The sequence below is a fragment of the Gavia stellata genome, chromosome 32, assembly GCF_030936135.1.
Source record: "Gavia stellata isolate bGavSte3 chromosome 32, bGavSte3.hap2, whole genome shotgun sequence".
In the NCBI taxonomy this organism is placed as follows: Eukaryota; Metazoa; Chordata; class Aves; order Gaviiformes; family Gaviidae; genus Gavia; species Gavia stellata.
Window position 1 is genome coordinate 257,062 of NC_082625.1, and position 22,447 is coordinate 279,508.

General features: G+C 61.9%; 1 protein-coding gene across 2 annotated transcripts; it reads left to right on the forward strand.

The window, feature by feature from the left end:
* Positions 1-2,901: 2,901 nt before the first annotated feature.
* On the forward strand, positions 2,902-21,609 carry TLE2 (TLE family member 2, transcriptional corepressor). 2 transcript variants are annotated; one of them, XM_059831914.1, is made up of 20 exons: positions 2,902-2,936; positions 3,030-3,127; positions 3,781-3,844; positions 5,250-5,294; positions 7,305-7,367; positions 7,605-7,679; positions 8,151-8,343; positions 10,597-10,613; positions 14,068-14,169; positions 14,483-14,527; positions 15,830-15,970; positions 17,092-17,233; positions 18,486-18,646; positions 19,056-19,132; positions 19,484-19,733; positions 19,919-20,166; positions 20,287-20,434; positions 20,517-20,667; positions 20,839-20,915; positions 21,001-21,609. In XM_059831914.1, the coding sequence occupies exons 1-20, from the start codon at positions 2,913-2,915 to the stop codon at positions 21,106-21,108; spliced, it is 2,229 nt and encodes a 742-aa protein (XP_059687897.1). In that variant the 5' UTR covers positions 2,902-2,912; the 3' UTR covers positions 21,109-21,609. The 2 variants fall into 2 exon arrangements, with proteins under 2 accessions (XP_059687897.1, XP_059687898.1); XM_059831915.1 differs by having other exon boundaries at positions 8,154-8,343.
* The last annotated feature ends 838 nt before the right edge of the window (positions 21,610-22,447 follow it).

Sequence of the window (22,447 nt, forward strand, 5' to 3'; positions counted from 1 at the left end):
AGTTTTTTCAAGGGCTTTGGGGCCAAGGTGGCGGGCTAGCAGCCCTCTCTGCCTGTGGCACTGGATCTGCCCAGTGAACACCCATGGCCAGGGAAGGCAAAGGGGAAGGGGCAGAGGCTGGGGCTGGAGTGGGGCTGGCTGCTTGCTCAGGGACCATTTGGGGCTGGAGGGGCCCAAGCCCAGGCAGCCTGTCCACTGCTGGGGAAGGCTCCCAGTCCCTGCTGGGGGACCACAGGGAGGGGGCAGTGGCAGCCCTGGGATGGCACGGGGCAGGGATAGGAGGGAGAGCCTCTGGTGCCCACCACCTTGCCTCCACCCTGGCCCCTGTGAGCATGCAGCAAGTAAATAACACAATGAATAAAAGATTAGGATGAAAGGTGAGGCATTAAATATTTAACCTTGTGCCTGCCCGTGCAGTGCCCAGGTACAGCTGGTTCCTGCAATATTTAAGGATTGTTCCACAGTCTCCCTTTACCATCCCCAAATGTGGTTGCTTTACGGCAGGCTGCGGCTGGAGGGCCGTGGGGGACGAGGAGGGATCGTGGGGAACGGGGAAGGGCCCCTCTGCAGGGCAGGAGGGGCTCTTGGGGCATGGTGCTTGGGACAGGCCGGGAGAGCTGCCCCACGGGGCTGGGGGCCATGCCCAGAGCTGCCTCCGTGCCCCGGCCGTGGCCTGGCTGGGGGCTCGGGCTGCCAGGGGCTCGCTGGGCTCAGGCGGGCGGCTGGGGAGGGAAGGGGGCTCACGGCTTGGAGCGGGGCCAGGATCCCGGCCTCGGCCCCACGGCGGGAGGCGCCTGGGACCCCGGGGGGCGTGATGCTGGCGAGGGGCTGCCCCGCTCCCCCGGGGCCGGGGCCGGCTCCCAACTCCGCGCCGCTCGCCGGCAGAGCCCGCGGGCTGCGGGCGGACCTTTCCCCGGCCCCTCTGCGGAGCGGGCAGCGGCCCTCGCCGCCCCGGGGGCACCGCACCCAACACCCTGCCCGCCGCGGACGGGCCGCTCTCCCGGGCGGGGGCTGCCGCACAGGGCGGGATCGTCCCCGGCTCGGCCGGCCGCGGGTTAAGGGCTCGGCGACGCGCCAGAACCGCGCGGTGGGCTCGCAGCCGCTCTCCGGGAGCCACCGAGAACCTCCCGCGGCGGAGCCCAGCGCTCCGGCCCTGGAGCCGGTCGGGGGTTTCCCTCCTCCCCGCGGCGACGGGGTTTCCCCCGTTCTCCCCCCGGGGCCCGCGGGGAGCCCGAGGCCGAGCCCCTTCGGGCCGCGGCCCCCCAGCGCCCCGCGGCCGCTGAGCGCCGCCGCGGGCTCCGCCGCCCCACGTTACTTTGAGTGGCAGCCGGCAGCCACCGCAAAGCCTTGTGGGCCGCGTAGTCCGCCCGCCGGGGCCGCCCGCGGCGGAAGCCCCGGCCGCCCGGCGGCTCTGGGCCGAGCCCACCCGAGAGGGACCGGCCTCGCCTCCCTGGGCCCCCGGCGGGCAGCGGGTGGGACCGGCCGGCCCCGGGCGGCCACCGGCGGGCACGGCGCAGCGAATTACGAACTACAACTCCCAGCGTGCCCCGCGGCGCATCCGCTGGCGCGCCTGTGGCCCGCTCGCTTCTCATTGGCCTTTCCGGGACGTGGCGTCACGAGCCCATGTGGGAACGGGGTAGGGCGATTGGCTGACGCTCCCGCAGCCGCAGCCAATGGCAGATGCGGCCACCGCCGCTGCGGGCCGTGAGGCTGGTTAAGGTGGAGCGCGGTCGCCGTGGTCGCTCCCGGCGGGGCTGTGCGGCTCCGGGGCCCCGCCCGTCGCGGGTGGCCGGTCCCGGGGACCCCCTGGCGTTGCGCTCTCTGCAGCCCCCGCTGGGCGAGCACGGCTGCAGCGTAGCGGCCCGGCCCGGCGGTGAGCCGGCGTCCCTGCGCACCGGGGCCCGCAGTCCCGGGGTCCCCGGCTCGGCCGGGCGCTGTCAGGCCGCCTCCGTTTGTGCTCTCAGTGCCCCCGCGCTGCCCCGCCGGCGGCCGATGCCGCGTCCGCCCGGAGCTGGTGGGCAGCGGCCGCGGGTGGCTGCGCTCCCGGGGGAAGAAGGTGCTCCCGGCCCCGGTGGCTGTCGGCGCGGCTCCGCTCCCGGCTCTGCCCGGCGCCGGAGCACGGCCCCGCGGGGCCGCCGCGCGCGCGAGTGGGGCTGGGCTGGGGGACGTGCGGGACGGGGCTCCCGGGGCGAGGGGGGAGCCCGGGGAGACGAGCGGGGCTCCTGCGGGTACGGAGGGCTGGGGCAGCGGTGTCGGCGGACGCCTCCCGGGTGGTTACGTTCGGCCCCGTAGCGGCGGCTCCACGGCCCGCCCCCCCCCCGGGACTGCCTCGGTCTCCGGCATCGCCGTGGGAGCGTGGGGTCGGGGTGGCCTGCGCGGGCCGCCGCGGGCGCGGAGCCGGCGCGGTCGGCGGGGCAGGAGCTCCGGTGCTGCCCGGGCGGGCGGCGCAGCCGCTCCCTCCCGCCGTGCCGAGCCCCACGGGCCCCCGCGCCCCCCCGCGTCCTGCGGGGACGCGCCACCTTAAGCGGGCGCCGGCGGACGGGGCGCTCGGGCCGGCGGGGCCGGGCGGCAGCTCCACCAGCCGGGGACCGCCGGGGCCCCGCCGGCACCGCCCGCTCCCGCCTCCTCCCTGTCCCCGCCCCCGGCCCCCATGGGGGGCGAGCGGAGACCCCGCGGCCGGCGGGCCGCCCCCCCCTGCCCGCCCGCCCGACGGCAGCCGGCTTCGCCCCGCCTGAGCCGCTCGGCGCCCCCGCCGCACCCCCGCCTCCACGCAGACCCCGTGGCCCGGCCGCCCTCCTGCTGCCGGCGTCGAGGCGAGGGAGCCCCGAGGACCGGCGGAGCCCGGCGGGGGGGCTCCCCCGCCAGGGCCGGGGAGCGCGGGGGCTGGGGCGGGGGCCGCCCGGGCCCTCAGCATGTTCCCGCAGGGACGGCACCCGGTGAGTACCGGGGCGGGCGGGGGCCCGGCGGGCCGGGCTGGGCGAGGGCAGCGCGGCGAAGCCACAGCCGCCGGCCGGGCCGTCTCTCCCCAGACTCCGCTCCAGCCCGGGCAGCCCTTCAAGTTCTCGGTCCTGGAAATCTGCGACCGCATCAAGGAGGAGTTTCAGTTCCTGCAGGCTCAGTACCACAGGTGAGGGGCGGCGGGGTCGGGGAAGGAGGGGCGGGCGGGGGACCCCTGTCTTAGGTGGGGGCGTAGGGCGGGAGGTGGCCGGGGGTCAGGCAGGGCTGCGGGCAGAGCTGAGCATCCGGAGAAGGGGTGTAACGGGGACCGAAGGCACGGGGGAGGACAGGGCACAGACCAGGGGGCGAATCGGGGCAGGAGAAGATGGAGATGGGGGTCCTGCTGAAAGGCGTGCCTGGGGAAGAATGGGAGAGGGGTCTAGGCTGCGGGGTAGCATGAAGCCGTGAATTGGGGCTCCAGGTCTTGAGTGGGGGTCCTGGGGGGGAGGCCACCCACGGTTTGTTTCCACGGCTGAGCTGGGTATGGGGTGATGTGGGGGGGACAGTAGCGGTGCTGCGGGAACGGAGCACCGGGTGGGTGCAATCGGCTGTCCGGGGGGGAGCGGGGGCTGTGTGGGCAGCACAGTTGCAGGGGTTCGGGTCCCCGAGTGATGGCAACACTAGTTAGGGGTGGGCATGTGACACCCCCACGGCCCCATGAGACTGCGGCGGGAGGTGGGAGATGTGCTGAGCTTGCTGAGGTCATGGGGTGGAAAGTGGGAACTGGGAGGACAGGACAGGAGATGTGGGTCCGTGAATGAAAACCATGGGTCCTCTTTGCAGCCTGAAGCTGGAATGTGAGAAGCTGGTGAGTGAGAAGACGGAGATGCAGAGACATTATGTCATGGTGAGCTACCCCTGCCCTGTCCCCGCTGCCTCCCCCAAGGCATCCCTGACTGCCACCCTCCAGTGAAGCCCTGGGCTCTGGGTCTTGCCCCCGGACTCAGCCACACAGCCAAATGCGCCAGTGGCCTCCCTGAGCGGTCCCTGCTAGGGGAATGTCTGACCTGGGTGGACGGGCTGAGGGGTGTGTGAGTTAGGAAGGAGTTAATCATTATTCCTAGCAATGGCTGGCTCTTCTGCTGATGTGTGCTGCCACTGGGTGCTGCTTGAGCCCAGGAATCCTGCCATAGGTTTTATCTCTTGTGTTTTATTTTTTTCCTTTTTCTATCTGGCCTTTTAAGAACTCTCTTCCCCTCTTTCCTGTCTCTCTCCCAAGGGGGGTGTATCTTGGAAGCGATACCCCAAGGCCAGTGTTTTGGGTGGAAGGGGAAGCTGCCTTCAGAACGAGCAGGGCAGGACCCCTCTGCAGTTGCTAGCACAGGGTTAACAGCCCCTGACACCTACTCACCGGGCGCCAGCCAGAGCCAGGCCTTCTGCAGGTAGCCCTGGCAGGAAGGGAGGTAGCTGCTGGAAAGAAGGGAAGAGGATGGGAACTGCAGAGCCAGAGCAGCATTCTGTCTCCTTCAGCATCTGACATTACTGGCCCCTCTAAGGAAGGGGGGAACCCAAATTATGCCATCCAAAGGCAAACAGACCTAAACAGGGGCAGCCCCCATCCCCCAGGTGATGACAGCCCCGTGAGGCTAGGGGTGTACTGGACTTTAATGGCACCGCAGGGCACGTTCCTGTCACCCATCAGCTGGGATCCCTTCCCACGTCCTGGAGGCTCAGGGATTCCCACAGGTGGGCTGCCACCTTTGAAATGGTCTTTGCTGGAGGAAGGCAGGTCCTCTGGTCCCCCCCTTCTCCCTGTCCTCAGGGCCAAGGGGACGGGGTCTGCTGCTGTCACCACTGCCAGAGTCACTAGTGACTGGTGAAAGGTGTAACCCGATGTCATCTTTGCTTTTGCGCAGGTATGGCCACCCATGTGACTAGATGGGCAGCTGCATCAGGGAGTGGGTCTGGGTTAGGAGTAGGAAGGGACAGGCCAGGACAGGAGGGGACGTGGGGGGCAATGGGGCTGGCTTACGCTGGCTTAAACTAATGCAGAAACTGCAGTGTAATCATCACGGGTGTTAAACAGTTGACACCGTGGCTGCTCTCTACCTTGTCCCAGGCTCATGGCATGGGTCTGGGCCCATGGTGTGCTGGACAGCTGTTTCTCATGGGCTGGGGGGAGCAGGGACCCCCAGCAGCAGCGGTGGAGTTCGGTTGGGGGGAGCGGGGGCAGGCTGGCTGCCGAGTCCCTGGCAACGGGCCAGTTGCTCTGGGCAGCTCTTAACCAGGCTGTGTTGTGATTTTGCTCTCAGTACTATGAGATGTCCTACGGGCTGAACATTGAAATGCACAAGCAGGTAAGTGAGGTGGGGTCCGGGCCAGCAGCAGGGGATGGTGGGGAAGAGGCCGAGAATGGAGACTTTGTTGGAAAATTACCTCCCTCGTCCCTGTGTAGCTGTAACAGCATGGGAGACGTGGCATAGTTCTGTGCGAGGGGCTGGCCTGCAAAGGGATTCAGCAGTTGTCAGGATGTACGCTATTGCATTCTGGTAGGTGCCTCGGGACAGGGCCTCCTCCCTGCCATCCCAAAGCACCTCTCAGAGCCTGGCCGTGAGCCCTGCCCACGTATCTCCCTGCAGCGGTTCCCTGGGGCCCCAGATATAGGAAGGAGCATGGAGGAAACAGCAGGAGCTGGAGCCCAGAGGCAAATAGAGTGTCTTTCATTTCTTTTCTCTTCTCTTTTCTTAATCCCCTTTTCCTTTCCTGAAGCCAGAGGAGTGTTTTCACCCTTCCCTGGTTCCCCTTTTGTTCCAGCGTTAATTTGCTTTCCCTCTTCAGATTTATCAATCTAGTCATCACGGGCTCTCTGCCAGGGAAATTAGTTTGGACCAATGCCTGACAAAGTGGCAAGTCAACTGCCATATTCCTCCAGCTGGCTCAGCCCCTCCGAGTTTGCTCCTTTTGTTAGCAGAGTCGTAGAGCCTGCGAGCACATTCCTGCCATCCCCATGTGCTCTGAGCTCCAGTGGGACTGGGACGCAGGGGTGGCCTGAGCCACACGGGGTGACAGAGGCAATGGCCAACTGGTTGGAGAGAGGGAGCCCTGGCCCACCTGGGTCCGGCTCCTGGCTCTGCATGGTCAGGAGAGGTCTGGAGGAGGGGGGGGTGTCTCTGGCTCCTGGGGTCCTGTGTGGGCATCGGCTGATGCAGCAGCCGGGACCAGGGTGCTGGTGGGCTCAAGCGTGCTCCCCAGGGTACCGGCAGCCTTTGAGCGCAGGAGGTAAATGTCCCCTTTGTTCTTTGCCTGCTTTGTGCGTGGTTTGACCTCTCTACAATGCTGTCAGGGATTGTCGGAAACCTGAGATGAGAAAACACTTTAGAGCAGCCAATTCCTCTGCCAGTGCCAGGGTGGATTTGCAGCGCAGTGGGCGGGGGGGGCGGGATCAAGTTTTCCCCAGAGGACGCTGGTTTTCTTTTGGAGAGGCTGGACTGGAAGCCACAGCCCCTTCCCTTGGGAAATGCCGCTTACCTCAGTGGGGACGTGGCCAGGCTATGGGTCTGTCTATAACCGCAGGCTGAGAGGACGCGCCAGGTCCTCTGCATTTCCTCATTGCCGCTTGCTTGCTGGGGAGGGTGCAGGTACAGGGGTGCTCTGTGCCTCCGCTGCCCCTCTGGAAGGAGCAGGGAGAGCTGCCGGTTGGCCTGGTGGGCCTGGTGCTTCGGCAGTGGTGGGAGCGGGAGCCCCTTATCCGGCTTTGGCAGGGAGGGCAGAGCAGGTACCACCATCGGTGCCTTGCAGGGCTTTGCTGGCACGATGCAGAGAGGGCTGAATTCGTTTGTGTGAATTTTGCGTCCCCCTTGCTCTCCCCCTGGCTTTGAGTCTGATGTTCAGGGAGAGAGCAAGCAGCATGCCGATGGCCCGCTGCCAGCGCTTGTGGCTCGGCTCTCCTCCTTCCCTGCCAGCCTGCCCGCTGGCTGCGAGAGCGGCAGCCCACAAAGCCAAGATGGGTTTGGGCTGAGCAAAGCCAGCTGGGCTGTGAAAGGACTGACAGTTCGGAGCTGGGCTTGGCTTGGATCCACGGAGGGATTTAGGAGTTGGGTTCCCTCCTATGTGCCTGGGGGAACCTGACAGCCTGGGAGGGTCCCACAGCCCTGGGCAGAGTCCTCCCTTGGCAGCAGCTTGGGAAATCCCAGCAGGAACGCAGAGGCAGCAGGAGGATTTACGCTGAGCGGGTGCCGGTGGGGAGAGTTTATCTCCTCCGCAGAGGCTGCTGTGCGTCTGCAGGATGCTTGGCAGGCCTCCTCTCCCCTGGAGGGGACGGGGCTCAGAGTCCTCCTGAACATGGTGATACCTGCTTCCTCTTTCAGGCAGAGATTGTCAAGAGACTGAGTGCCATCTGTGCCCAGATTATACCCTTTCTGACCCAGGAGGTAAGGGGAGAGGCAGGGGATGTGCACCAGACTGCTTGGGCTTCTCTCGAGGCCCTTGGGAAGGGGCAAACCTGAGTCCAGCCTGAACAACGGGAGGTTCAGGGGACAAAACCTCTGTACCTGGGCTGGGGGGATGGAGAGGGGGCTGCCCAGCCCTGGGCGGCTGGGGCGATGCTGGGCTGTGTGGTCCCTCTGGCCAGGAGCACGCTAAGACCTCCCCGTGCTCTTCCTTCCCAGCACCAGCAGCAGGTCCTGCAGGCTGTGGAGCGGGCCAAGCAGGTGACCATGGGGGAGCTGAACAGCATCGTCGGGGTGAGTCCCGCTGCCCGGCATGGGCGAAGGCTCTTTCCCGGTCAGGGATTCAGACCACGCGGTGCAGTGATGGGGGAAGCCAGGGTCTACTACTTCGATAAGCCCAGGGCTGGTCCCCTGTGGTGAGAGGGTTTGCCGCTGTGTCCCGAAGATGGTAGATGGCCTCTAGGATCCTCCCTGGCCCCCGCAGCCTGAGCAGAGCAGGGCAGAGCCACAGCTTGGGCTTGTCTGCCATGTGTGGGGATCACGTTGGCGGCAGGGAGGTACTCAAGGTGCCCTGGGTGGAAGGGGCAGGTGATGTGACCTGAACTGTGCAGCCTCGACAGCTCTGCTCCCCTCTTTGTCCTCGTGTTGTGCCTCATGCCATTGCGCTTTGCATCGCAGCTCGTGCCGGAAGCCAAGGGGTGTGGGGCATGGCTGGCTGTGGCTGTCTCCTCCGGGATCGAGGACCATTTGCTCTTTCTCTTTCAGCAGCAGCAGCTTCAGCACCTCTCCCACCACGCATCCCCCATCCCGCTGACACCCCACCCCTCCAGCATGCAGCCTTCTAGCCTGAGCGGGGCCAGCGGCACCTCGGGGCTCCTGGCCCTCTCAGGGGCATTGATGGCACAGTCTCAGCTGGCTGCCAAGGAGGACAGAGTGGCCCAGGATGGGGAGAACAGAGGTAAGGAGAAGAAGCACAGCTGGATTAAGCCTTCAAAGGCTGGCTGAGTCAGTGCTGGGCAGATGTCCCAGAGGTGCATGGGCAGTGCTGGGAGGGATCCTGCTGCCTGCTCTGCTTGTTTCCCAGGGCTCCTCGATGCCTGGCAGCTGCTCCCTGGGGCCCGGGGTAGCGGCAAGCACTGCAAATGACAGATCCAACTAATTAAATATCTGCAGCCCTGGGAGGGTGACTCTATTTCTGACCAAGGGAACAGCTGCCGTGCAGTGTCAGAGTACGGCAATGGGGAGGGTGGCTGCATGTGCACCCCAGACGCTGGGCAGCAGGGCTCTCGGCATGTGTGTGTGCACACATGGGTCTTCCTGCTGCCCTGGGTATTTCCAGTGTGTGAGGGTCCCCCCTCCACAAGGCAGCTGGGAGGGCATGAGATCCCTGCCACAAGAGAAACCCTCTATTTACACCAGGGCTTACACCAGGTAAAGATCTGATGCCCAAAGCTGAGACTTTAAGGGAGAATACTGTTGCAAGCCCCTGGTAGAAATTGTGGGAGCCATGGGTCTGTGGCAAGGAATTTAGAAAGCAGAGCCTTACTGGGTATGTGGTGCCTTGTAAATAGCAGTAATTCCTCATCCTTATGGGTGCCTCCTCCTATCAGGATCACAAAGTGCTTTACAAACATCATCAATATTTAATCATCGTTAAATCAGTGCTCTGAATGCTACTGGCAGGCCTGGGCCAAATTAATAACACCACCCAGCTTTGCTCGTGGCTTGTTGCTGTTGAAGTGCTGCATGAAGGAGAGGCTGCTCGGAGCTCAAGTCACCTTCTGCAGAGTGCAGGCATCAGGTGTTTTTGCTGACAGGAAGATGGGCAAGGACCGACGGCTCTGGGCAGCCAGCAGTAAAATTCAGCAGCCATAGTGATGCTCCTCTGCAAACCCCTCTGGGAAAGGTGCTGGCTGCTCCCAGTGTCCCCGATTCGGGGCCTGGAAATGCTGCTGGGACAGGACACAACTGTAACAGCAAAACTGGGCAGTGGAGGGGTTTGTTGCATTTTCTTAATGATCCCATTTTGCTTGTAAGATTTCAAGGTGATGACAATAGCAGCAGGAAACTGTCCGTGTCTGCTTTGTGCCCCTGTAGGCAGGTGTCTGCGGTTTTAATTCTGTCAGTGTTTCTTTAAGGTTGGCCTTCCCCCGAAGGAGAAAAACAAACTCCAGAAGAGGATAAAAGCAGGCTGTGCTGTGCCTGCCTTAACCCTTAGAGGCCCGGGCAGCCTGTGCTTCCAGCCGCAGCTCCTGCTGTGCCCAGCCCAGAGCTGCTCCTGGACAGGAGCATCCAGCCGTGGCAGAGGGTGCAAACGCACCCAGAATAATTCCTTTTAAAAAAAAAAAAAAAGTGAAATGCTGCATATGGCTTGGATTAATCCCCGGTGCTCTGCCATAGTTAGCCAGACCTGGTGTGGATCAAGCTGAACCAGGGCTGAAGTGCTGATGGCAGGCACCCGGCCCTTCTCCCTCCTCTTCCCCCGGCTTCGTGCTGACCATAGCCTTGGAGCAGCTGCTGCATGGAGAGTCCCTCATCTCCTGATACCCGCCTGCCTCCTTTTTCCAGCAGAGACTGGGACGAGTTTGTTCTCTCCAAATGCTGATGTGATCATTAGGAGTGAAAATCAACCAGGGAGGGTTGCTAGACTCCAGCCCATAACCCCATGCTTAGGTTTGTAGCAAATGCCTGGCACGTCTTCCCTGAGCTGAGGGAGATGGACCTGTTTTGTTGTTCATGTAAAAAAGCCATAGAGTGTTTCCAAGCAGGGCTTTTTAGCGTGGCTTCCTAAGGAAATAGGATGGGTGTGATTCAGGAGGTCTCAGCTGGCTGGCCGGCTCCTCCCCTCCCGGCAGCCTTGGACCCATCGCCATGTCCAGGGAAGAGATTCCAAAGCTGGAATGAATTTCTTGAAGGTCGGTGGGTGGATAGAGCGATTCTCCCTGCTTCCCTGAGGAAGACCAATGTGCTCACCTCCTATTAGACATCAAAGAAACCATGCTGCAGATGGGCAAAGTGGGAAATTGTGTGTGATTTTTCAGCCCATGTCCCGCTGTCTTCTCCCGTGTTGCCCTGCAGTGCCTCCCTCTCCTCCCTACCCGGGTACTTGGGGCACAGCCTCCCCATTAACAGCCTCTTCCTCTCCTCTCCTCCTCTCTGCCTCACCAACGGACATGCCTGGATGGTCTCCCTGCTGCCGCCTGGGCTCCAGAGCGCACCCCGAGCCGGGTAAGTTGTGCCGGCACGCCTGGCTCTGGCTGGGCCGGTGGCCTCAGCTGGCCTCGATGCATGGGTGAGGGAACAGGCTTTCCCTCTGCAGGGCCCTGCCCGGCAGCCTGCCAGCACCCACTTCGAGCATCTCCAGCATGTTCCAGGCAGGAGGCAGAGGTGGCTGCTGGCTCCGGGGAAGGGCTGGGGGTGCTGGGGGAGGGCACCCGGCACAGGGGTGGGCTTGGCTTTGGGGCAGCTGGGTGCTCGTAGCTGGGGCTGGCAGCCCGGCAGGAGCAGGGGCTGTGTCTTCTGCAGGCGCTGCAGCTGGCTCCCTTGGCAAGCACTGGCAGTAGGATTTCCAGGAATGTTTTGTTTCCTGACCTTTTCAAAGCAAACAGCCCAGAGGTAGCCAAGCTGTCCTCTGTCTGGTGGCAGTCTGTGAGGCCGCGCTCCCGGACAAGGGGAGGCAGCGACAGGGATTGGGATTTCGTTCGCGCGTGGGGCCAGGTTGGGGTTGTGGGACTCCTTGGGGAGGGGAGGCAGCTCTGGGCAGAACAGGTCCGTGTTGTTGCCTTGTACCCCACAGCCCAGGCACCCTGCTCTCCTGCTGTGGGCTCTGGGTGTCCCATTCATTTCTCCCGATGTGTGGGCTCCTTTCCTCCCCCCCCTCCCCAGCTTGGTGGGTAAGTGCAGGGGACATCCCCCCCTGCCACCATCAGTCACCTTTCAAGGCTGTCTGTGTTTGCACATGAGGTGACGAGGGTAACGGGCTCCCAGGACTGGCCTTCCACTGGGTACTGAGTTTGCAAGGGCTCAGCATGGCAAGAAAGTAAGGGCAAGCCCTGAAGCTGGGTGTAGGTGGGGAGAGGGGCTTGGGACAGCTCTGCCCTCTCCCACAGGCAGCGCAGGGGTCCTCACAAGGCTGGCCCAAGTCTCTGGATTTGAGGAATTTTGGGGTCATCCCTATTTCTCAGTGAACCTGATTTCCCCAAGGGCTAGAAAGAGCCTCCTTCCAGGCCAGCCTAACGAAGGGGGCCCTGACGCACATCCAGCTGTGGATTCCCACTCTTGTTTATCCAGGGCACAGTGTCCAGCCCTTCTGCTGTCGCCCATGAGCAGGGCCCAGTACTTCTGCCCTGGCTCCTGGGGCAGTCCAGTCCCTCTGGCAAACAGCACAGCACATGCAAACCCAGCTTGAGCCCCAGGGGTGTGAATGCACAGGCTCCAGACCTGCCTCTGCACCTGAGCTGGCATCCACTCCACTGACACATGCATGGTGGAGGCAGCGCTGAAATGCAGCCGTGTCTAGGGTGGAACAGAGCCGTGTTTGAACTCCACAGTGCTGCAGGCTGGAGAGTAAATCCAGCTGCAGTGTGGAGGGTGGGAGCAGCCAAGTGGCTAATGCGTGTGTGTAGAGATGTAGGGGAGTCCAGGAGAACATCTGCTTGGAGAATATAAAACAAAGGGGCTCTGCTTATTGTAGTCCCCATTCCCTTTGCTTTGCTGGCTTGGGTGGGCTGTGTTTGCATTGGGGTTTTGTAGCTGAAGGTTCTGGGCCACCTCAATTCAGAGTCTTTGATGCAAGGATCTAAAGGTTGAGGGCTGCTCCCAAAATAACCAGCTCTGTCCTTTTCAAGGAGTTTCCAGTTTAGGAAACAGGCTGAACAGGTCTCCTTACCTAAGCCCAGTGCTGCCAGCCCCTCTGCAACCCTTGGCTGCACCCTCCCTCTTAAGATACCCCCCAGCCTGCCATGAGTTCCAGGTCTGTGACTCCCTTCTCAGGCTCCATGGCTACAGTAAGCCAGAGCTCCAGCTCCTGGTACCAGCAGGGGAAGTAAGGGTTAAGGAGCCCCTCCATTGGGGAGCAATTGGCATTGGTCTTCATAGGCTTGCAGTCAGGTGGGAGGGGAGGGGAGAGATGGTAGCTGTGTTGTACAGGATGGATCACCCCTGTGATCCCATATATAGCCGGGTACCTCCTCCAGAGATCACCCAGGGCACAGGGAGCATCCTCTCTGCTCGGTGGTTGTATGTGTTGAGGCTCTTAATCCTACTGTGCTGGAAACAATCGACCATGTGGGAGCCCTGGCATGGGGCATTTTCTTGCTGACCCCGGGCACGAACAACTCTGCAGAGCAGTCCTGGGAGGGCTGGGGAGCTGCTGCCCCAGAAAGTGCCCTGGCCCAAGCACCCCAGCTGCTCTGGGAGGAAGGGCAGCCTCTCTGGTAACCAGTGTCAGCCTGGTGTTCCTCTGGTTTGCATGAGGGCCAGGGTGCTGCGGGTGGGCAGGTACCACTTGATTGCATTATCATCCTCCGAACAGTGAGCGTGGCGGGTGGGAGGGGATGTGAGACATCCCTGCGGCTGCTGGCGGCATCTCGGGGAAGGGGCGTTCATCCTGCTCGGCCCCATCCTGCTTCCCAGCCTGCTGGCTACTGCAGCAGCAGGGTTAAGGTGAAGTAAACACATCTCCAATGGGGATTTTCCACTTCGCCATGCCTGGTTATCTCCCGAAGGGGCGGATCTGCTTTCCAGCTGCGCTGGGGATGCTGCCTTGCTCAGCTCCTGGCTTCACGCTGCCCCGAGTGCCGGTGGCTGGGCCAGGGCACGGCTGTGACTCCGGGGCTGTTGCCCCTCTGCTCCGTTGCCCAGCCCTCTTCTCCGGCAAGGAGGGGGAGCCTGTGGCTTTGGGGTTTTGGGCAGGGCTTTCTTCTCTCCCTCTTCCTCCTGCCCGCCAGCCAGGGAGATGCTTTGCCAAGGTGGAGCTGGTGATGGGCTGACAGACCGGCTGTGCTTTCCCTGGGGAGGGGCTGGGGTGTGGGACCTGGCCCGGTTTGAGAGGTGAGGGGTGGGTAGGGGAAGGGGTGAGGGCAGCTCACTTTGGAGTTGTTCTGGGGCCAAGCTGGGAAAGGGAGGTGATGGCGTGTTGGGGCTGCGTGTGGGTGAGTCTCTGAGCACCCTAAAAATGCATCTGCCTTTTGCCCACACCAGGAGACTGTGGGCAGCCAACCCTCAGGGACTGTCCCCATCCTGCTTCCCTTTTCTCTGCCCCGTCAGAGTTGAATGGATGAATTTGGGCTAGAACTCAGGGGTCTGGTACCATCTTCCCCAGCCTTGCTTAAAGTGCCAGGCTAAACCCCATCTCTGCACCCCGGTCCATTTGGATCTCAAAGGACTCTTGGCCAAGGGTGCACAGGATGCCAGTAAGGGGATGCCACAGGTACCTGCGCAGAGCGGGGGAGTAGCGCCTCCCCCTTTAGCCCTGAAACCTGCTTGGTGGGGGAAGGGGACCCCTGCCCCCCAAACCAGCTGTGGCACAGGTTGCACAGATGGCTGGGTGCTGGACACCATCTGGGCGCAGCCAGCAGCCCTGGGAGGTGTCTTCCCAAGAGGAAGCGTGGCTGGCAGGGCTTTGCGGGCTGTCTGCTCTCTCACCGGCTCACATGCCTTCCTCTCCCTGTCTCTGGTTCAGAGCGTTTCTGCTTCCCCTCCCGAGAGCCTGCAGGATGAGGAGCACACAGGAGGCATGGGGCTGAAGCGGAAGCGGGAGGAGAAGGACCTGTCCGGGCATTATGTGAGTGCACCGAAGAGCCTGGCCACGGGAGATGGGCCCAGGCCCTGGAGGTGGCCGGGGAGCTCTGTGCCTGCCGTGGATGCCGAGGGCTGTAATCCTGCAAAAAGAGATGAACAAAATGAATAGCCTGGGGGAGGCCTCTCAGCCAGAAGGTTGAGTCACTGCCTGCAGGGCATGGTGCTGGTCCACAAGAAGTGATGTGCAGGAGAAAATGGGCTCTCTGCTGGCTGGGGTCTTGTGGGGCAGAGCCCAGAGCTTGGTCCAGCCTTTCCCACTCCTGACTGAGCCTTTCTGGGTTTCACCCCCCTTGCAGGATAGCGATGGAGAGAAGAGTGACTACAACCTTGTGGTGGATGAGGTAAGCCCACACCCTGAAGGGCATGCTGAAGCCTTGCGGGGTATCCAGCTCAAGCTGTAGTCATCAGGTTTAGGACTCTGGTTCCTGAGCTTTGGGGTTTGTTAGGCTCCGAGTCATGGCTGCTGGGCTGGAGTGGCCAGCCCGGACATGTGCCAGCCCTGCCCTGATGTGTTCATGCCAGCCAAGGCTGATTCCAATTTGCAGTGCTCCGGGTTGAAGGTTGTGCCAGCCAGGGCTCAGCTTTGCCAGCCATAGACTCTGCTCCACTTCACAATCCCGTTTCAGCCCCTCTCCTGTAGCATCCCATGTGGGGAGGCTGATAAGCTGGGATGAGAGCCCTAGGGAGCTGGGCTTGCTGCCTGCAGCTCACACACGTGGAGGTGGCAGGAGTGCGCAGGCATGCTGTGCTGCCTTTGGCAAGAGAGCTCGCAGCACACCCCCGACCCTGTCCAGGCTGCTGCATACAGTGCCTGGCCTTAGAGCCTTGACTTTAACACACTGAGCCTGTGTCTGTGACTCAGTGCAGGGGGTACACTGAATTTCAGTCTCTTACAGCCAAACTGCCAGGTGCTTCTGGTACAACCTTCCTTGACCACCAAGGCAGATAAAACAATACTTTATCCCAGTCCCAGCTATTCTTGGCAGAGGTGATGTTTTCAGGGACATCCCTTTTCCTCCCCTGGAAGGCTGAGGGGAGGGACAACACATGTGATATTTTTTTTTTTTTCCTCCTGCCACTTCCCAAGAAAATACAAGCCCTGAAAGGAACATCAGCAGGGATTTCTGCAGAAAATGACACTTAGAAAAACTGCTCGTTGGTGTAATTATGGTGATAAAAATCACAGCCCTAATTGAATGGTTATAGGAGTGTAAGAGCTGATGGGTGGCCTTGGCTCTGAAATGCTGTCGAGGGGCTGCCAAGGGGCCCTTTCTCAGTTCTTTAGGTGTGCTGGTCGCCATCCCTCCTTGTGAAGGCATCCATGGCCACCAGTGTCCTCTGAATCTGTTGTCACCTCTAATTTTGTTCAAAGAGAAAAATCAGGGAGGTTTCTCATCCAGGGGACCGTGGAGCAGAGCTGAGGCCTCTAAGCGGATGCTCCTTGTTAGTGCTGCTCAGGCAGACGCGGGACACGGAGCGGCTGGATGAGCAGCTTGCCCTGCGGGCAGGGGAGAGCAGACGGGGGCTTGATCATCCCTGCTGGGCTCCAGTCTGGCAGGGGCTCTCTGGGGCCCCTGTCGTGCCTGCCCTCCTGCGCAGAGCGACTGGGGTTCCTGCTCCCTGGAGACGTCTTCTTCCCCCAGGACCCCCCCTCGGAGCCCGGCAGTCCTGGCCACACACCCAGCAGCCAGCTCCCACCAGCCTGCCAGGAGATGCCAGAGAGCCCTGCCTCCATCGCCTCTAGCCGAAGCACAACACCCCTCAAGCTGAAGGATCAGAGTCTGGTAGGGAGGCGCGTGGGCAGCCTGGGCTATGGGTGGGCAGTGGGGCCGGGGAGGTGGCCCCAAATTTCTCTGTGGCCCATCTGCCGCAGCCTGAAGGCGGGCGAGGAGATGCCAGTGCCGAGTGTTTGGTACCCACTGCCGAACTCCCCAGCACTGGGAGCAGAGGTCTGTGCCCTTGGAGGGAGGCTAATCATCTGCTAGGCAAAGGCCTGGCTATGCAGGTATTTTCCATCTGGCTGCCTGCAGGATTACCCAGAGCTGCTCATAGCTATCGATTTTTCTTTGGGCTTTTTTTTCCCTTCCTCCCTGCCAAGAACCAGCCCAATGCTCAGATTGAAACATCAGTGTGCGGGAAGGGGGAGGGACGTTTCTGCCACTCCTCAGCCTTCCCAGCCACCGCAGGGACCAAAGCAATGCATCCCCGTCATCCCGGGGTCAGGAGCTGGCTGGGGGCCGCAGGGAGCAGCGAGCAGTGGCTCCCTGGCACAATCGGATTAGAGCAGACAAAGCGCCCTAAGCAATCTGCCAGCACAGCACGTAGCTTTTCTCTGTTATTAATTTTTTTTCCTTTGCTGGTGTTGACAAAATCCCCAGGCAGAAAAAGAGAAAGAAATAGGAGAGGCAAGAAAAAAGAAAGGAATGAAATAGCTGTGGGGATCGAAGAGGCTGGTTCATCACAGGCTTCCTCCTAGTCCTGCTCCACACAGGTTGGGGACGGGGTGCCCCCCGCACAAGAGGGGTTTCACACAAGGGAGCAGAGCAAATCTCTGTGTAACGGCCCCGTGGGGCCTCCTGCCAGTGGCAGGGTGCTGCAGGGATGTAGGATTGTGTCAGTCTGGGGTGATGCAGGGCTTGTATTGGGCGTTTGCACCCGGGGAGGGAAGCGGAGTCATGGGGCACCTGCCACGCCATGGGAAGGGTGCAAGGGGCAAAGGAGGAAAGGAGCAGGGTTTGGGCCCAGGACGGCTGAGTCCCCGTCCAGCTCTGTCTGGGAGCAGTGCCTCTTGATGCCCCTCTCCCCTCCCGGGTCGTTCAGGGCTGTTGGCAGGCCTGTGGCGCTGGGGATCGCTCTCCCAGGCAGCGGTCCCACTGCTGAAGCTACTCTTCCCTCTGCCATGCAGTCTGACCCCCCAGCCAGCGCTCCCACCTCCAAGCCCTCCGCTTCCTCGCCACCCCACGACTCCCTCACGCCCGGCCCCGGGCCCAGCTCGGCCGCGCTGCTGCGGCAACCCCCTGCCAAGGCACCTGCCACTGACACCATCGGTGAGTGTTTGGGGATGGGGGGGGCGTGTCATGCTCTGCTGTGGACAGTGCCGTGGGGCTAGGGTGAGGGGAGGCAGGACGCTCTCTCCCATCAGCAGAGCTGGGGTGGCCGTTTTGCTCGACATAATCAAACACGTTGACCACGGCCAATGTGTGCACCTACGTGCAATTACCATGTACCCAACTGTCGATGCTTTCCTGGCGGGCTCAGACCCGCTGGAGGTGGTGTGTCTATGTATAGACCTCTTTGCTACGGGTGTTCGGGGCGGGCAGGTGTTTTGTCTGGAGATCGTCATTTTTCTCTGACAAATTGTCATTTTGCTGTTGCTATGTGAAGCCGCATGCTTCAGGGCTTGGCTGCAGGAGTAGGAGCGGTGGCCGAGTGCCACCACCAGCACACAGGGATGCAGGAGGCCAGGACATGGCCGGTCTCCCTGTGCAGCTGAGGATCTCCATAGGGGTGAGGGTCTGCATGCGCTGGGTGCTGCAGAGACCCTGGGCAGGATCCAGCTGACCCAGGAGCCTCTGTCGATGGCTGCTACCTTCTTCTGAAAGCACGGGGAGGGGGGTGAGCGCTCAGTAGTGGTCTCTGTGGTGGCTGATGGTGAACTGGTCATGCCCCCTTTTCCTACTACAGTTTCCTTGGAGACATTTAGGGAAGCCTTGGGAAGCAATCTCTGGAACAGCTTGGCCACTGTCTAGCCAAAGGGACCAGAAGGCGATGGGAGCAGGACAGCTAGCCAAAGGGAGAAATAGAGCCAGGACCGGGGACATTAAGCCCTTGTCTGGCTAGAAAATTACAGCAGTTTAGCAAAAAATTGAAATGGAATCGATTTCAATAAACCATTGAAACCCTGGAGGTAGAGCCACTTAGCCATTAACTGCAGTAGTTTGGCCTGGCCAAGACTGAAAAGGTTTTGGCAGCCGAGATGAGGGTCGCTGTGGGTTAGCGGCTGGTCCGTGATGCATCCTTTGGAGGGACGGAGTCATTTGGTCTCCCATGCTGGATCTGCATCCCACGTCCCTGACTGATGGGACTTGAGGGCTGCCCCCCTCCTTTGGTCTTTGGTTCCCAGTCCATAAGCTGCCTGCCCTCCTCCTGATCTGCTGGTTCCTGCCGGGTTTGGCTGGGCCTGGTGCAGAGGTGACGCTGGCTCTTGCTGCCTGGCTTCTGCCAGATGCCCTTTTCCCTCGGGCGATGCTTGCTCATACCTGTTGCCCAGGGCCGATGAGCAGGTCTTTTTTTGTGCAGCTCTTCGCAGCCCGCTGAACGTGTCCAGCCCCTACACATCCTCCTTTGGGATGGTGCCTCACGCCACCCTCAACGGTGAGCTCCCAGCCCCCAGCATGTATATGGGCATCCACCTCTCACCGCAGGTCAGCAGTGCTGTGATGTACAGCCGGTCCCCGATGGTAAGTCACCGAGGGACAGTCCCAATCTACCAGCACATGTTGGCTCTGCTGCCTGTCCCCTGCTGTCCTGGGCATGTACTGTCCCTGATGTGCAGTATCTGCTCTGCTGCAATGAGCTCAAGCTGGGGGGTGCAGCCGTAGGAGGGGCTCCCTTCTGGAGGTGTCTGGGTTGTGGGGCCAGTGGAGGCTGCAGAGCTCTCGGAGGAGCCCCCACTGGTGCATAGCTGTGTGTTTGGGAGCCTGTTTTGGCCTTTGTTGCTTGCATGTGGAGGAAGCAGCAAGCAGGGACCTTGCACAGAGCCAGGCTGGCCCTGTCCCCGGGCATGCAGGGAAAGGCATGAGCCCAGCCTTCGTGTCCCCTCCTGGGGGTTTGGCACTTCGCTCATCATGTGTCCTTTGCTTTGTGCAGGTGGCTTTTGAGTCGCACCCTCACCTGAGGGCTTCCACCATCTCATCTTCACTTTCCACCATCCCCGGAGGGAAACCGTAAGTGTGGCCGCATGCAGGGGCTGCAGGGACGGTGGGCAGGAAGGGGCTGAGCCGGGCAGCACAGGGTGGGCGTGCGGGGGGATCGCCTTTTCCACGGCTCATTTCTGCACCCAGCAGGTATAGGGCAGGGCAGGGCCTAGCTGGAGTTTCTCTCCACTTCTGACTCCAAGGCTGTCATTTTGTTCCAGGCAGCTGGTGGTAACAAGGAGCTAGTTAATCATATCCTTCATTAGCCAGAGTGCACCAGGCACCTTCCACCTGGCTCAAGCATGGCTAATGTGAGAGGTCGGCTCCTGCACTGAGGCATCATGCAGGGATTGTTCAGTCCTCTTTTCTACTCCCTTCCAGTGCCTACTCCTTCCATGTCAGTGCTGATGGGCAGATGCAACCGGTGCCTTTCCCACCCGATGCCCTCATTGGCTCTGGCATCCCCCGCCACGCACGGCAGCTCCACACCCTGACCCACGGCGAGGTGGTCTGCGCCGTTACCATCAGCAGCTCCGCACAGCACGTCTACACCGGGGGCAAGGGCTGTGTGAAGGTGTGGGATGTGGGGCAGCCGGGCACCAAGATGGCTGTGGCTCAGCTGGACTGCTTGGTAAGGAGGAGGAACAGAAAGGCATTTTGTGGGGTCTGGGAAGAGGAAGGCGCCCCTGTTACAATGAGGGGGGACAGAGGGTCCTTTCATGTCTGTGACGAGAACAGGAGATCTGTCTCCTGCTCCCCACCAGGCACTAATCAGCTCCTCCTTCACTTGCACTGTTTGCTGTAATCCCAATTCAGAACCGCGACAACTACATCCGCTCCTGCAAGCTGCTCCCTGACGGCCGCAGCCTGATTGTGGGGGGGGAGGCCAGCACCCTCTCCATCTGGGACCTGGCAGCCCCCACACCCCGCATCAAGGCCGAGCTCACCTCCTCTGCCCCCGCCTGCTACGCCCTGGCCATCAGCCCCGATGCTAAAGTCTGCTTCTCCTGCTGCAGTGACGGCAACATCGTGGTGTGGGACCTGCAGAACCAGACCATGGTCAGGTGAGCCCGGGGCAGGTGGCTGGTGGCACAGGGCAGGAACATGGAGGGGGATGCTGGCTCTTAGGGAGCTGGCAGCCCTGATGGCCATGCTCTCGCCCTCTCCGTCCCCCTCTTTCCCAGGCAGTTTCAAGGCCACACAGATGGTGCCAGCTGCATTGACATCTCTAACTACGGCACCAAGCTGTGGACAGGGGGGCTGGACAACACGGTGCGGTGCTGGGACCTGCGGGAGGGGCGTCAGCTGCAGCAGCATGACTTCAGCTCCCAGGTAGGGGCTGGGTCTGCCTGGGAGCACCACGGGGCCGGCTGGGACCTGCCAGGTCCCTGCCTGACCCTGTCTCTCCCCCCAGATCTTCTCCCTGGGGTACTGCCCGACGGGAGAGTGGCTGGCAGTAGGCATGGAGAGCAGCAACGTGGAGATCCTGCACGTGACCAAACCGGACAAGTACCAGCTGCACCTCCACGAGAGCTGCGTCCTCTCCCTCAAATTCGCCTCCTGCGGTACGCAAGCGCCATGTTTTTTGCTGGGGCTGTGTCAACTTTGGAACAGGGTCTGGCTCCGTACAGCCCCAGACGGGTCCTTTTGGTTCCCACCCCCACACTCCCCCCCGCAGATGCTCAGGCCCCTTGAATGGAGTCCCAAGTGCTGATCCACTTTGTCTCCTGCCCCAGGGAAATGGTTCGTGAGCACGGGGAAGGACAACCTGCTGAATGCCTGGCGGACACCCTATGGAGCCAGCATCTTCCAGGTGCGGTGGAAGCATTTGGACAGGGGGGATGAGGGCGGCTTCAGCCACCAGTGCCGCTCTCACCACCCACCTCTCTCACATTCAGTCTAAAGAGTCCTCATCGGTGCTGAGCTGCGACATTTCCATCAATGACAAATTCATCGTTACGGGCTCTGGCGACAAGAAGGCCACAGTGTACGAGGTGGTGTACTGAGGCCCTGTCCATCACCCTCCCTCATCCATCAGGGAAGGGGCCAGGCCGTGCCTAAAGCCACCGGGGGCTGAGGGAGGCCTCCTGTGCTGGGCCAGCCCTCCCGCAGCCTTGCTCTCCCTCCTCCTCCTCTCCTTTCAGCCACCCCACCAGGTCAGGGCACCAGCCCCGGTTCCTGCCTGAGGTCACAGAGGTAAAGGGGAGAGCTGGAGGGGAGCAGTTGTGGCCCGGCGTCCCCCTGAGCTGGGCAGGGGCCAGGGGCTGATCCGGGTGTCCTAGGTCCCGGCTGTGGGTCAGGGCTGGAGGCATAGGGAGCGGGAGGGCCCGCAGGGTAGCAAGATGCGGCCAAGAGTGATGGAGATAGGATTGCTCCTGGAATACTGCTACTGATTTAACGGCACCCCTTTTCTGCTGCAGAACCAGCTGTAAATGATCAGTAAAGAAATGTATTTAACTGTGTTTTCAACCCCTTACTAATAAAAAGGAACAAAAGAGTGGCTGGTCTGGTGGGGGGCTGGTATCATTGCAGGACCAACAGAAACCTGGCCCTGGGGAGCTGAGCGCCAGCCCCAGATCCCCTGAAATGGCACCTGCCACTGTGCCCACAGAGCCAGGGGCTCAGCCCCCTCCCATGGTGGCAGTTGGGGTGTGGGGCCCTTGGTGGGGGGAGTGGACACGACAACACAGAAGCAGGAGCTGTTCTCATCCCACACCCCCTCAGGCACCTCGGCTGTGGCTTCCCCAGCCAGCACTGCCTGGCTGGGCTTGCTCCCAGGCAATGGCTGGGGGGTGAAGTGTAGCTGGGGGGGGTCCAGGAGAGCCCCCCGCACTCCCTTGGCCAGCAACGGAGCCTCGGCCATGGGGGAGCTGCTCCTGCCCCGGCTGCCCACCCAGCACAGCAGCCCCAGCTCTGGCACTGCTACAGCCGCAGCCCTGTCTCTGGGCAGCAGCAGCACATTGTGGCTGCTGCACCACAGCTGGCAGCACCCCACTTCCCTGCCAGCCCTTGCCGTGGCCGCTGCTGGCAGGCTGCGCTCCAAGGCTCTCAGCAACAGCCCTGCTTCCCCCACAGCAGCTCTGGCAGGAAGCCAGCGCCGACTGCTCACATCTCATTTCCTTCGAAACACCGCTTCTTCCACCCTGCAGGGACAGAGGCTGCTCCAGCGACGGCACCGCACAGCAGCCGCCGCCGCACGTCCTTCCCCTCGCTGCCGCGCATCCTTCCCCTTGCAATCGGCAGCGCTCCAGACCTGGGTTGCTCTCTGCTGCACGCAGGAGCAATGCAGGGCTGAGTGGAGAGAGTGCAGGCGCTACCGTCCTGCTGCCAGGCCCCACGGCCCTG